Source organism: Lagopus muta, chromosome 8, assembly GCF_023343835.1.
Source record: "Lagopus muta isolate bLagMut1 chromosome 8, bLagMut1 primary, whole genome shotgun sequence".
Classification (NCBI taxonomy): domain Eukaryota; kingdom Metazoa; phylum Chordata; class Aves; order Galliformes; family Phasianidae; genus Lagopus; species Lagopus muta.
This window is the reverse complement of record NC_064440.1, coordinates 6966987-6979723: the sequence shown is the minus strand read 5'-3', so window position 1 is coordinate 6979723 and position 12737 is coordinate 6966987. Positions and strand designations below refer to the sequence as shown.

General features: G+C 39.4%; 1 protein-coding gene across 14 annotated transcripts in view; it reads right to left on the bottom strand.

Moving 5' to 3' along the window:
* The window catches only part of NCKAP5 (NCK associated protein 5), a 362852-nt gene that overhangs the window by 18272 nt on the left and 331843 nt on the right, over positions 1 to 12737 (bottom strand). For 12 of the 14 annotated variants that reach the window (XM_048953741.1, XM_048953742.1, XM_048953751.1 and 9 more), the window contains 3 exons: positions 11840 to 11976; positions 10216 to 10345; positions 7355 to 7542 (listed from right to left, as the gene is read on the bottom strand). In XM_048953741.1, coding sequence (XP_048809698.1) covers positions 7355 to 7542; positions 10216 to 10345; positions 11840 to 11976 — 455 coding nt within the window. Of the gene's footprint in view, positions 1 to 3609; positions 3682 to 7354; positions 7543 to 10215; positions 10346 to 11839; positions 11977 to 12737 lie in introns of those variants that run through there. The other 2 variants (XM_048953750.1, XR_007378680.1) reach the window with 2 other exon arrangements.

The following is a 12737-nucleotide window of genomic DNA, read 5'->3' as shown; positions in this document are numbered from 1 at the left end:
AAAAGACATCTGAGTTAAAATGCCGCCACCTACCCATCCCCATAAATACACTAAACAAACATAAAATAGGGAGAACTTTTACACCAGCTGGAGGGCTAGGCAGAATGGGGTTTGGTGGCACAGTACTAACATTATGGAGTCTGTTACTGTTAGAACTGTATCAGCTTTTTTATGGTGTAACGTCCCTTGCATGATATTTAAAATGTTTTTCCTTCGGTGGACTCTCCCTTACATATGTCCTTTTCCCTTGCCAGAGCTTTTTTATGCTTAATCAAGTTATAGAAAATGTTATCACCCTCCTTGCTGCTGAACCACTCTCCACTGCATGCTATTTTTCTACAGCTCTCAGCAGTGAAAGAAGCTTCACTTGCCTCACCTAGAAGGCAGAGGGAAAGAAACGAGTCTCAGTATAACTGCAGCTTTTTATTGTTGCCAAGCTAGTTCCTCGGGCTAACTGTAAGAATGTTCTTCCACACTACAACAACATTTCTTTTAAGTGATACACGTCAAGTGAGACTTTGGTCCCCGGAGACTGCCTAGCAGTCTTCAAATTGTTTGTTTTGCTGTCTCTTCACTTCAGCTTTTGGAGGCGACTTTGATGGCAAGATACGAGGAACAATGAGACCTGATTAGCAATATAAGACTCAATAGCAGATTTTCAGGTGTGAACCTGCCCTATGGAAGGGGAAAACATGCAGCGATGTGGGATTTGTTGATGTCTGGAGACAACCTAGCCTATTTCTGATTCCCTATTTCCCCATGCTGAGTTGAATCAGGCTTGAGGCTAGGAAAAATATTTTTAATTCTGTAATACTCCCATGGGTGATGTGGTAAAATCTGTTTTCTTATCAGATCATGCTCCTGTGGTTTTTGTCACTTCTGTTGTCAAATAGTCCTATGAAATTCCCCTGACAAAGGATCTTACATCAACTTGGATAATTACTCAGACAGTCTTTGTTTTGGCAGAACAAGCACTGCATCGTTCATCTGAGGATCACACCTTCACTTAAACAGAAAGGAAGGCTTGCAGCTCTCAGCGATAGGGAGGGGGGTGATGTCTTTGTCTTAAGCCTGGCAAGGAAAAGAGCAAAGAAGGAGGTGCTCTTTGTATACCTCATAAATAAATTACAGTCATACAATTAGAGAACAGAAATGTCTAATTTCTAGATATTTTCTGTCACTGGCAAAGGACTCCTTTTACCTTCTATTAATTTTCAATATAATACTTTGTAAAACTTGCTTCAAACTCTCTTATTTGCACTAGAGTGGCTCCTACCAAGTCAGTTCTGATAAGTGGAAACACGTGCAGCTTAGAGACTACTGTACATGCCACATTTAGAGCATGTGAGGAGTAGGCTGTGGGTCCTGGTCAACTCAAGCACAAGGCTCAGAACGGTGCCCGTCTCATTTGGGCAACACAAATCACTCTGCTTCCAAAACCAACATGCTGAGTCCTAAATGGACATATGATGGGCAATTATCCATTCCCTTGTAGCACTTAAAACTGCTGCTGGATCTTCTCTACATACCCTGTGCTAACATGCTCTCCATTTTGAAGATAAAACACAGAAGCATAAACACAGTAAAAGGCATTTGCAGTTCTTGTGACAAGGAAGATGAAAGGATATCTGATCCTGAGTGAATGAGATCATGTGGTGCTAGGCTAGCCTCACTTAATGTCTACATTAATAAACCACCTCCCTAAACTTATGCAGTGATTTGATATACTGATTCCATGCATGAAAGAAAAGCATTGATCTTAAAACAGAAAAGTCAGAGAATGGTTGCAGTCTTATTCCCTATCTACAAATCTTATGATGGCAGCATCTTTCTCAACATCTTAGTCTCACTGGGCCTGGAAAAGGAAACAGACTGATTCCCTCTGCACCTGATCATTCTCCTCTGTCTTAAGCTCAGTGAGGTAAACAGCAAAAAGGAGGTGCGCTTCATGCATCTCATAAATGAATTGCAGGCGTACAATTAGCACACAGAAAACTATAATTTCTAGATACTTTCTGTCACTGGCAAAGGAAGTCCCTTACCTTTCATTAATTTCTGATATAATACTTTATGAAACTTGCTTCAAACTCTCTATTTGCAGCAAAACATTGCACAAAATAAGCTGTGACCCTAATAAGCTCATCTAGAGCATCTGTTGTCTTTTTTCTTCTTTGTAACTTGAGGTTAATTTTCGCTGTCCCCACTTCACAGACAGTGAAACTGAGCTCCTGAGATCAAGCAGTTAGCTGGGTATTACGGCGCTGCCCCAGCTGCATGAACTCTCATTAATATACAACAGTGTAATCAAGGTAATAATTTAGTGCTTGCCTGAGGGTGCAAAGAGATTTCACTGTTTAAAATAAAAATGGTAGCTACAATGGCTGCTTTTTACTAGCTCTCCACACAGACAAGCCTGGGGCAAAGTTTATCTTCCCATTTTTGGGTTAGAAGTGTGGTAGCTGGTGTAAGCAGCTAAGCAGGCAAGCAAACAGATAGTTCCATGGCCTGTACTTCCTTCCCACTTGAAACTCTTAGGATGCAGCTCTTCCCAATTAGCAACTGGGCCCAAATCACTATCTCTGTCTTTATCATGTGATAAACAGAATCCCTCCCTAGCACATCTGGCAATGTGGAAAAGGCTGCTGTCTCCCTTACATTACCATGGACATTTAAGTATGGAGAGCCTCTTTTAAGAGTGGCTCTATTTAGAAGCACAAATAAGATAGAACAAAACAAAAAATGATTCAGAGAAACCAAATCATGCACCTAAGCTTTGCAGGCACGCACTTCAAGGGCTGCCTAAGTAGATGCACAGTGTGAAGTGTGTTCGCTGTGCAGCCAATTCAAGCACTACCTCACCACTTACTGATCTCCACAGGAGACAAGCCTCAAGCATTAGAAGCTCACACTTTTGTTTTCCCATTACCCTTATTTAGTGCAACCAGCAGAGGCGTCCAGGCTGCTTTACCAACTGCTATAATTCAGGGATGCCGGATACATCCAACCCAACCTAACACTCTGAGATCACAGAAGATGGCTGGTAAGTGATGTGCAATTGCTAAATATTCTTATTACTCTTATGAGTTCTTTTGTGGATACTCCATTTTCTCAATGATACATTTGAAGGCTTGTGAGTGCAATGAAACAACCGCATAGCATTAACACCGAATCAGCTTACTTGGCTGTAAAAAACCATCAAGTTTATCTGGGAATGTCACCACATCTGTCCCAATTGTGTGTGCAGCCAAAGCTGTAGGAATTTCTCCAATCTCTCCTTTTCATGTATTGGCCAGCATGCTCTCATATCTACCTGAATCGCAAGACATGGTGATTTGAACATTTATCTCCATCAGCCATCTGTACAATGCATTCAAACTCTGCCATGTTGAGTAACAGCATAACTTCACGTTGTACTTCCTCAGCTACTGGAGCCAGCTAATTCAGTTGCTGATGTAGTTAACACAGCAGGTGGGATAGAAATGTCAGAACTGTCATAACAGAGGGAAAGCAAGAGGATTTAGAAACATGGGATGGGTACCACAGTCCTTTCCACAAAGGATGTTTTCTTTATCAAGTTATACCTTGAAATATAAGCAAGCCACAGGCTGAGGGAGCTGGGCTTGTTCAGCCTGGAGAAGGGTGTGGGTTGACCTCATTGAAGCTTTCAGTACCTAAAGGGAGCTTACAAAACACGAGGGTGAAAAGGTAAGGGTAGATAACAGCAGGACAAGGGGAAATGGTTTTAACTTGAAGGATGGAAGATTTAGGTTGGATATCAGAGGGAAGTTCTTTACAGAGAGAATGGTGAGGTGCTGGAACAGCTGCCCAGAAAGGCTGTGGATGCTCTGTCCCTGGAGTTGTTCGAGGCCAGATTGGATGGGGGCCTGGGCAGCCTGGTCTGGTATTAAATGGGGAGGTTGGTGGCCCTGCCTGTGGCAAGGGGGTTGGAGATTCATGATCCTTGAGGTCCCTTCCAACCCAGGCCATTCTAAGATTTGATGATTCTATGATTCACATTACAGAAAAGAAGTATGGGATGGTTGGTTAAGGACAGAAAAGAAAATCCATTATTTGTGTTGCTTTGGGATCATAAGAATGATTGAATAATAACACTTTGACCATTTCCATTATTTCTCCAAGGGAACAAAGAAGACAATAAAAAGTCTTGTATTGGTTCTCATTTGACCATAAAATAAGTTAATAAACAATAGGCCTGGGCAAGGGAAACTCATCTTGTTTTTTTGATTCTTATAAGAAAAAGATCCTGAGGTTTCAAAGTCTAAACAGTAAGTTAATTGAAATATGAAATAACGTTTCTTTGATTGAGAAAATATAATAGTAATCATGATGTCAGAAAACTGCTGTAGGCACTACCAGTTACTGCTGCAAGCAGGAGAAGCAGCTGTGTCCCACTGAAGTTTCACCCAATTGGTCTTACCCAGCTGGTGGCTGCTATGGAGTTTGGTGCTGCACACGTTTTATTAAATCACCAAAGCTATCATTTAAATTATTTGAAACATGTAAAAAAGATTGTTTCTGGTTTTGGAAATCCTACATGAGAAAAATGTACCATGGCTCTCAATTTAAGTGAAAGTTTAAGTCTCGATTTAAATCTCAAATCTCAATTTAAGTCTCAAGTTAAGTGAAAGAAACCAACATGTTTTGTATTTGAAACTGTGATTTGTTTTCCTTGTCCAGAACACTGCAGCGTACAAAAGAATGACGTTTCACAATATGTTTCCCAGGTCAAAATAAATGTATCATCAAATTGGCCATGAGAAGAGTCAAGGGAATTAAACCACAATGCTCTTCAAGATTTTGCAGATACGGAACAATAAATACTTCTTTCAATGTATGGAAGCCTTTGTGATTCATCAAACTGCCCACTCAGTGTCTCTTTACCATAGGAACTGTCCACAGATCATTTCCCCTCTGAAACTCCTTCTGTGCAGTACTTTCTGCTGATTAAACTTGTTGTGTCTATACTTTGGGGGTAACACTGGTGAATGAGAGAAGGAGACATCCCAAGTGACAGCCTGGGCAAGCACAGCTTCTGCCAGAGCACCTCATTAGAGCACCCAGGCTGAAGTCACTCTCTTACTGGTGCTGTACAGTCCAATTTAATTGGGATAAGGGACTGATACACCACACTGCTCTTTCGACAAGCAGAGTAAACTCATTCTGTCCATCACGGTGCTTGTGTGGTTGGATTTTTTTATTATTATTTTAAGGCTTAACAAACACTATTGGGGAAGGAAATGCAAAGCAGAGAGCGTTTCCTTGTTCAAAATGCCAGATATTTCATATGAAAGCTGCATATTTTTCCCACCTCAAAACTTCTCTCTTTTCTTTTCCCCCAGAGTTGTTGGCTGTAAGTTTCTGGTGTCCCCCCTTCTGGTGGGAGAAGTTCCAGAACATGGAGTTCTAAATGAAACAGACTGTGGATCTTCTCAGGTTGGACAAATTACAGCTGAGACAAATTTGCCATGCTGGTTGAAACAAGGAGTTTGGGGCAACCTGCTTTCCATGGTCACTGCTTCTCATTTGTCATTCTGAAAAGTTTAATACTAATAGGCAAATCCCCAGTGCTCCATTGAGCACTGTTCACTGAGAGGCAATGCTGTTTTGAGAGCTAGTTCAGAGCTTCAAAGTATTCTCAAAAGGCCCCCACCACAATGCATGAAAAAATGCTTGTGCTGAGTTATACCTGTTGCCTTCTACCTTTGTGATGGACTTTCGCAAAGACCCTAAGGCTGTTTTAATGAGTTTTGCTTAAGTTTTGGTGCTGATTGGCACACTGTCCTGCACAAGAAATGCATAAGAATGAAATAAAAGAAGACATAAATCTGAGCAACTTTTCTATAGTGGGCCAAATCTAATTGCTCCGTTAATAACAAAAGATTTTGGCCTTCAGAGGGCAGAAATGCCTCACACACACACGCACACACATATAATTAATCTCATCTACATAACTAAGCTATGAATCTCTAAAAGTTTAAGACATAGAATCAGGTGGGTGCTCATATTATTTTTCTTCATCTATCCTTAGTATTCTTCTACCTTCCCCTTCCCTCCTCCCTTTTCTTCTTCCCAACTAAAAAACCAGATTCTTTACAATTATTCCCTCTAATATGACTCAAATATATTCATACTGAATCATATTCTGAGGACTAGCGAAATCTGGTTGATCAGGAAATGAGGCTGATGCATTTCAGAAGTTTGTGAGTCAATTTAATATTGAGTTAAGTGGCACTTTTATGCCAGCAGAGCTGGAATAAACAGAGGTATTGCCACACATTCCTTCTGCACATTTGGCCTGGATTCCTGCAAGCTGTAAGGCTCTAACTTTGGTTAATCACCTCTGAAGTTACATTGCACAGTCATTCTCTGAAGCTGAAAAATGGGGTCTGGGAAGAGATATATATATATGTATTTTTTTAACTTAAAGAATGGCATTGTTATGCTAACAACTGCAGCTCTTTCATTATTTTCTGCTACCACCTTTGTGTATACTGTAAGATACCCCAAATGTGGGTATCTTACATGGAAACAAAAGAGCTTGTATTTGAAAAGAAGAAAAAAGAGTTGGGCAAAGACCCTGAAAACGAAAGCAAAATGGTAACAGTGCACCATGGCTGGGTAACCCTGTTTTCAAACAAATAGGCTTGTTAGAGAAAAGGAGAGACCAAGTGAGAAAGAAGTGTGAGAAAATAGGCTGAGAGGGTGCTTCTCAAAGATTCTGAGATTACATGATGCCAGGGTTAGCACTTCCCGTGACAGAAATAACAAGTGGGGTCACATGAGATAAGGGGAGAAAAGAAAAAGGGTTGTATTTAGCATCAAGATCCATTAGAACTGATCACCAAAAAAATAATCTTCAGAACCCCCAAATTAGGAGTACAAGAGCTCATATCAACCATATTTCATCAGAGAACAGAAGATAACTGAGTTCCATAGCCTGCTTTCATTCACATATTTAGGAAACAACTTCAGATGTGTCATTCATTTGTTTACTGTCTGTTGTGCTACACATAGTAGCTAACTTAATATGAAAGAGTGGTCTTAAAAGATACTTTCTGTGTTTTCTTGCTAGCCTCGAATTTCAACTCCTTTTAATAGCAGAATGCTATCCCTAGCCTGTCTCTAGTTTTCAATCTTGGAAGACCTTGTCATACAGGCATCAGAATGTAACATCCCATTCTAAATATACTTAGATCTTTACTCTTCTGTGGGTCATGCTGTTCTTTCCAGTCTGCCTAGTTTTAGTAATCAATCAACACATTAAGGAGGAAACAAGAAGCAAGTAAAAATCACGAAGAAAATGAGATGTAATATAAAAATCACAGTAACTCACAGTTGGGCTTTCTTTGCCTTTGCTGTCTTTACTGGAAGGTCCACTCAGCTGCTCAATTAAACTGAAATGTGTTAATTGTTCAGGTCCATCCTCTCCAAAATGGCCATAGAGACTGTGTTGGTATAAATCCAAGATTGACATTGGGTTCCCCAGAACTGACCTTCTCTGCTTCTGCTCTTCCTGCTCAGCTGTTAAAGACATTAAAAATAATGTCAGTAAGGCATATTTACTTGATGAAACACAGCCTAAATAAATTGTAATGTAATTTTACATTTTTAAAATTTTTTAAAAATATTTTAAGGTATTTGGAGTTCAATGGTAATAAAAGAATTGGAATACTAGCTGCTAACTCTCCAATCAACACACATAGAATGGACTGTTCCTATATAACACAGGGTGAAGGAGATGGCATGAGATGGCTAAAATACATTTTCTTTTTGTTTTTTCTTTTAATATAGAAAGGTTGGTTAATTTGGGAGGATTTTTCCATTTATTTATTTGCTGTAAGTTTTCATTCTCCATTCTCACTAGCCTTACATGGCAGATATGCTAAGCTCATTTTTAATGTCCTTCAGTTGGACTACTGATAATTCTTTCTTTGTAACTACATTTTTAGCCAAGGAAAACAACAGTATAAAACATAGTCTAGCAAGGTTAAGAAACAGGCCCTACTCATTTGTTATATATCTACTGTAATACAAGAACATTACGAGTACAACCCCAGCTTCCAAAGCCCAAAGATCAAAACTCATACTTAAGATCAAAACCAAAGAAGTTTTCTGCAGCTTCACAAAAAAACACAGGGGAGAGAGGCTTAAATGATCATTAGACTCTTTCCTCACACTTTTTGTTACACAAACTTCAATTCTAACTTGTAACCTATAGCATTAGAAGAGCCTCTGCCTCCAGTGCCTCCCATAGAATCACAACAGAACAAAACCTCCATGAAATTGGAATCAAAACATTCTCATGGTTGAAATGGAAGAACCTGGTACTTTTGGCTTATTCCAAGCTATTCTGCTGACTTTCTCTGTAACACTGGGCAATGCACTGGGAGTCTCCTCCAAAGCCCACCAAATCAATGCGGCTCTTATCACTGGCTTTCAATAGTCTTTGCATTGGGCACTCAGTCTATCAGTCTTCCCATTCCCCACACATAAATGGAAAATGAAAATCACTCCAACATTAGAATACTGCAACAAGGGAAAATTCATTAATGTTCTGAGGACTCATCTAGTAAATATAATTATCTATGCATACAAAAAACGTTCACTGTGACTCAGTTTGCTACAGCCCCCACCTCAGCCTCATGTGGTTGTTTTGAGGATATATCACTTGTATGCATAAAGAAGCTAGGATCTTTGAACACAGAATGGAATAAAGTACTGTTAATAATCTGCATGTGGGAACTGTATTTATAGGGCAGAAATCCTGTTTAAAAAGAACAACCATGGCAGAAATACTTCTGCAATAATGGCTTGTAATTCTGTTTTCTATTTGCCTCAGTCACAATTATGAATTTCAGTTCTTTTACTAGCCCAAAGGTTAGGCACATATACAAAAAATTAATGGTTTGCTATGCAAAATGGCAATTTTAAGTTCTGTTTATGTATCACCAAACTTGGAACCTGGTGTCATTTAATGCAACTGCTTACACATGCTGAAATCCTTATTTTTGCAAACTGTGATCAATACTGGAAGAAATCCTTACCTTCTCCTTTGAAAAAAAGCCCAAGAAAACAACAACAAAACCCACCAGAGAATGTAATCTGTAGCAAGCAATACTGTTTATTGGCTGAGGTAAATTACTTGCAACATTTCATACAGATTAAAACCACAAAGTTACATGAGTAATGTAAGTAAACAGCCTGAGCTTCTTGCTCTGCTCTGCCCGTGGTGTAATCACACAAAATGGATCCTCTCTGAAAATGCCAATTGTTTCAGCCCAGCTCCCAGCAGACACTACAGAGCACAGTGTGCCTGCCCACAGCATCTCACTGTCCGTGGCACTTTTAATGCAATCATCTCTGCGGTATCTACTGTAGGTGCTAATATCTGGTAGGTTAAGCTCACTGCTGTGCCAGGGGTCAGCATAAATCCTCTGTATCACTGAAGCACTGCTTAAGCTCTTAGAGCCTCAGTGGTGCTGAGACCTTGCACTGGCCTTTGCACTCGACAGGGAAGGCACTGGCTGTGTGGGTGAGGAGATGAGCCACGCTCTGCTCCCCTCCCAGGGGACACACAGCTGCACTGCAGGGTGGCTTGCAGCACGGCGAGCTGGTGGGCATAGCAAGGCAGTTATTAAACACACAGAAAACTATTACATCGAGAGCTTTGCTTAAGGTGCTTCCATCTACTGGAATTCAGTAAATCCCGAATTGCTACTACATGCTGTGGAAAGGTTTGATACTTGAAAATGGCAACATAAATATGGAGTTATGCATATGCGCAGTTGTGGTGGCATCACAACCAACAACACTTTGATACAGAGGTTGGAATGCTATGGCCTTGATCATTGAGTTATTATAACCAGCTAATAAAATTTAAAAAGTAAAAAGAGGAAAGAATCTTCATAGCCACCTTTTAAATTTTGTAATAATGGAACAGAAGACTTTTTACTTACAGTGCAGTTATTTGTACATAAAAGCCTAAAATTTTAGCTCCTGGTAGCAAAAATAGCAGAGGAGAGGGGAAAAAAAAGATACACAGATATAATAGAAAGCAATAAAAAGCTAATGGAAAATCAGACTGAAGTAAGATCTGGGGTTAGAAAGCAAAAACTAGGCAGTCCAGTGAAGGACATTATCTGTTGCTGAGTCAGAGTGGAGATACACATTCCTTATGCAGACATTTTCAGTTACCTTGTTTGTTGCTCTTTGTTAACTCTACTAACGTCTCCTTTGCAGTTCGAAAATAATTTGTTCCATACTCGGGCTCCGGTTCAGTGTCACTGCTGCTGGCAGAGTAAGTGCACACTCTTAGAGCTCTGTCCTGCACAAGTAAGGGTATTGAGATCATTCAGATGATGCAAATATATAAAAATAATGCAGAAGATGGTATTGTGAGTGGAAAATTTTATATTCCTCATGCAGTGGAAATGGATAACTCAACTGTTAAAACATCTTTTACTATTTTAATTATCCACTTATCCTTCAAGTAAGTAATCATCAAATACTACCTACTATTGTAACCTCAATTGCCTATCAAGACTCAAGAGAGTTTTAAAATGTATTTTTCAAAGAGTGACATCAATTTCCCCATCTTCTCATGCACACTGCAGCTTTAACTGATGCTGAAGGACATTCATTAGATAGGAAGCACATACTTGTGGAGTGAGTATCAGTCCTGAGGGATTCTGCATGCAGCCAAATATGCCCAACACTGCTCATAAAACAGGGAGCATCCAAGCCAGCTGCAGTGCCAAAGCCACATTCACACATCAGATGCAGACACACCAAGGTCTTGACTCTACACAGACCAATTACCAGTACACATGTAGCATATTAACATGGTCTGGGGACTGGGGCTGACCTGTTGTGCCTGAGTTAAGGTGGATATCACACTCATGTTGTCATGACTTGGAAGCCAAAGGTGTTGCACTACAGAGGATTCACTGCCAGTTTGCCAATAATACACAAGCAAACCATTTTTCTTTCTGTTTCCGTCCTAAATATCCATAGCATGGACTATATAAAAATGTGAGCTACTCCAGTCAGTAAATAAATGGATAAAGCAGACACGCACAAAAGTTAAGCAACCAAAGGTTTTCAGCCTCTTACAATGTAAGTCCTATTAGCCAGCAGTCTGACAGCTCCCTTGCCTTAATGCCCACTATCTGGAGTAAGTTTTTCTTGCTATTTGCTAACCTGCTGACCCTGTGCTTCTCACCGGGCTTGACAGCCTGGCATTCCTGAATATGAATAACAACCATCAGCTGTAGCTTTTACACAGGTATGTACATTTGCCTCTTCGTTCTTTCTGCAGTTTTCATGAAAACGCTGAAGGACAGACAGATCACTGCAGAGATTAAGCACAGCCACACGGAAACATGTAAAAAGAGAATGCTTTCTCTTTCACAGTACTTTCATAGCACACCTGCTCAATCACGCACACTACATTACACAGCCATACAGACAAGGCCTGGGGGTGGGAGGGAACACAACATATCTGAATTTCCAAAGGAAAACAAACAAACAAGATCAAATTTCTCTAAGAGAAAAACACGGTAAAAAGGTATCAATTTCCTTGTCTATAAAATGCCTGTGCATTATAATTAATCATAATTTGTAAGGCATGAGGACAAAGTGCCTCTCAGTGCTGTATTATTAATAAACAATGAGATTGCCAATGAAGGGCAAAAAAATAATAAATGTAGCTATTAGATTGTTAGTTATTCTTTCCACTGTATTAAGAACATTCACCATTTCTGATTCTTTACACCACAGTACATATCTCATTTAATAGGTGACATTTCTTAACTGATACCTTTGTTTTTGTAGTTTTCTTGGTTGTCCAATCTGAAAGAGCTTTTCTATTTTCTACAGTTTCTTCAGTAAGCTCTAATGAGGTAGAGGTCACAGAACTTGGTTCTCGTTCACTTTGCTTTGCAAGGTTAATTATTCCTGAATTAAGAAAGGCATTATTTAAACTGTAGGTCTCATCGCCATCTTCATGAGTGCTTCAATTTTAATTCAGTAAAAACTGAGTGCTAATCATGAAACTTGTATTACCTCAAATTATGTTTAGTTTCTTACTGGAATGACCCTAACAACTACAGTTGCAGAATATTATCCAAAGCCTTTTTCCACTTAATGACAGGAGAGGAAGGCATAGATTGAAATCTCTCTATTAGTTTTGACATATATACTCTTTCAAATAAGAAACAATACACAATAACTTCTTCCAGGCATTGTATGTTCTGCTTTGCTATTTTATGTTCTCAGAGAGAGAACAGGGTGTTAACATAAATATAATTAGAAGTACCTTTGTAGCAGAAACTCTCACTCAGTTAGCCTTTTTATTTGCTATATTTGCACTATGCAAAATCAGAACATCACAGAAGATATACAGCGCATATGAAATAAAGTGATAATTGAAATTTGGAAGAGAGAGAGAAGGGAGAGGAAAAGAATCAGTGGAAAACAATCTGGTAAAGAATGAGTTGACCCTACCATCTCATCTATACTACTTTTTTAACATCTCTTCATGACAATTTAATTAAGATACAAACCTTACAAGTTTGGTGCAGTGAATATTAACATTAGGATCAGAACAATCTTACAGCAACTGATTTCTTATGAAGCAATTCAGTGGTTGCAGTTCCTATTCAATTTGTTATAATGACAGTGTTTAATCATGGAGTCTACTCTATAGCACATTGCTG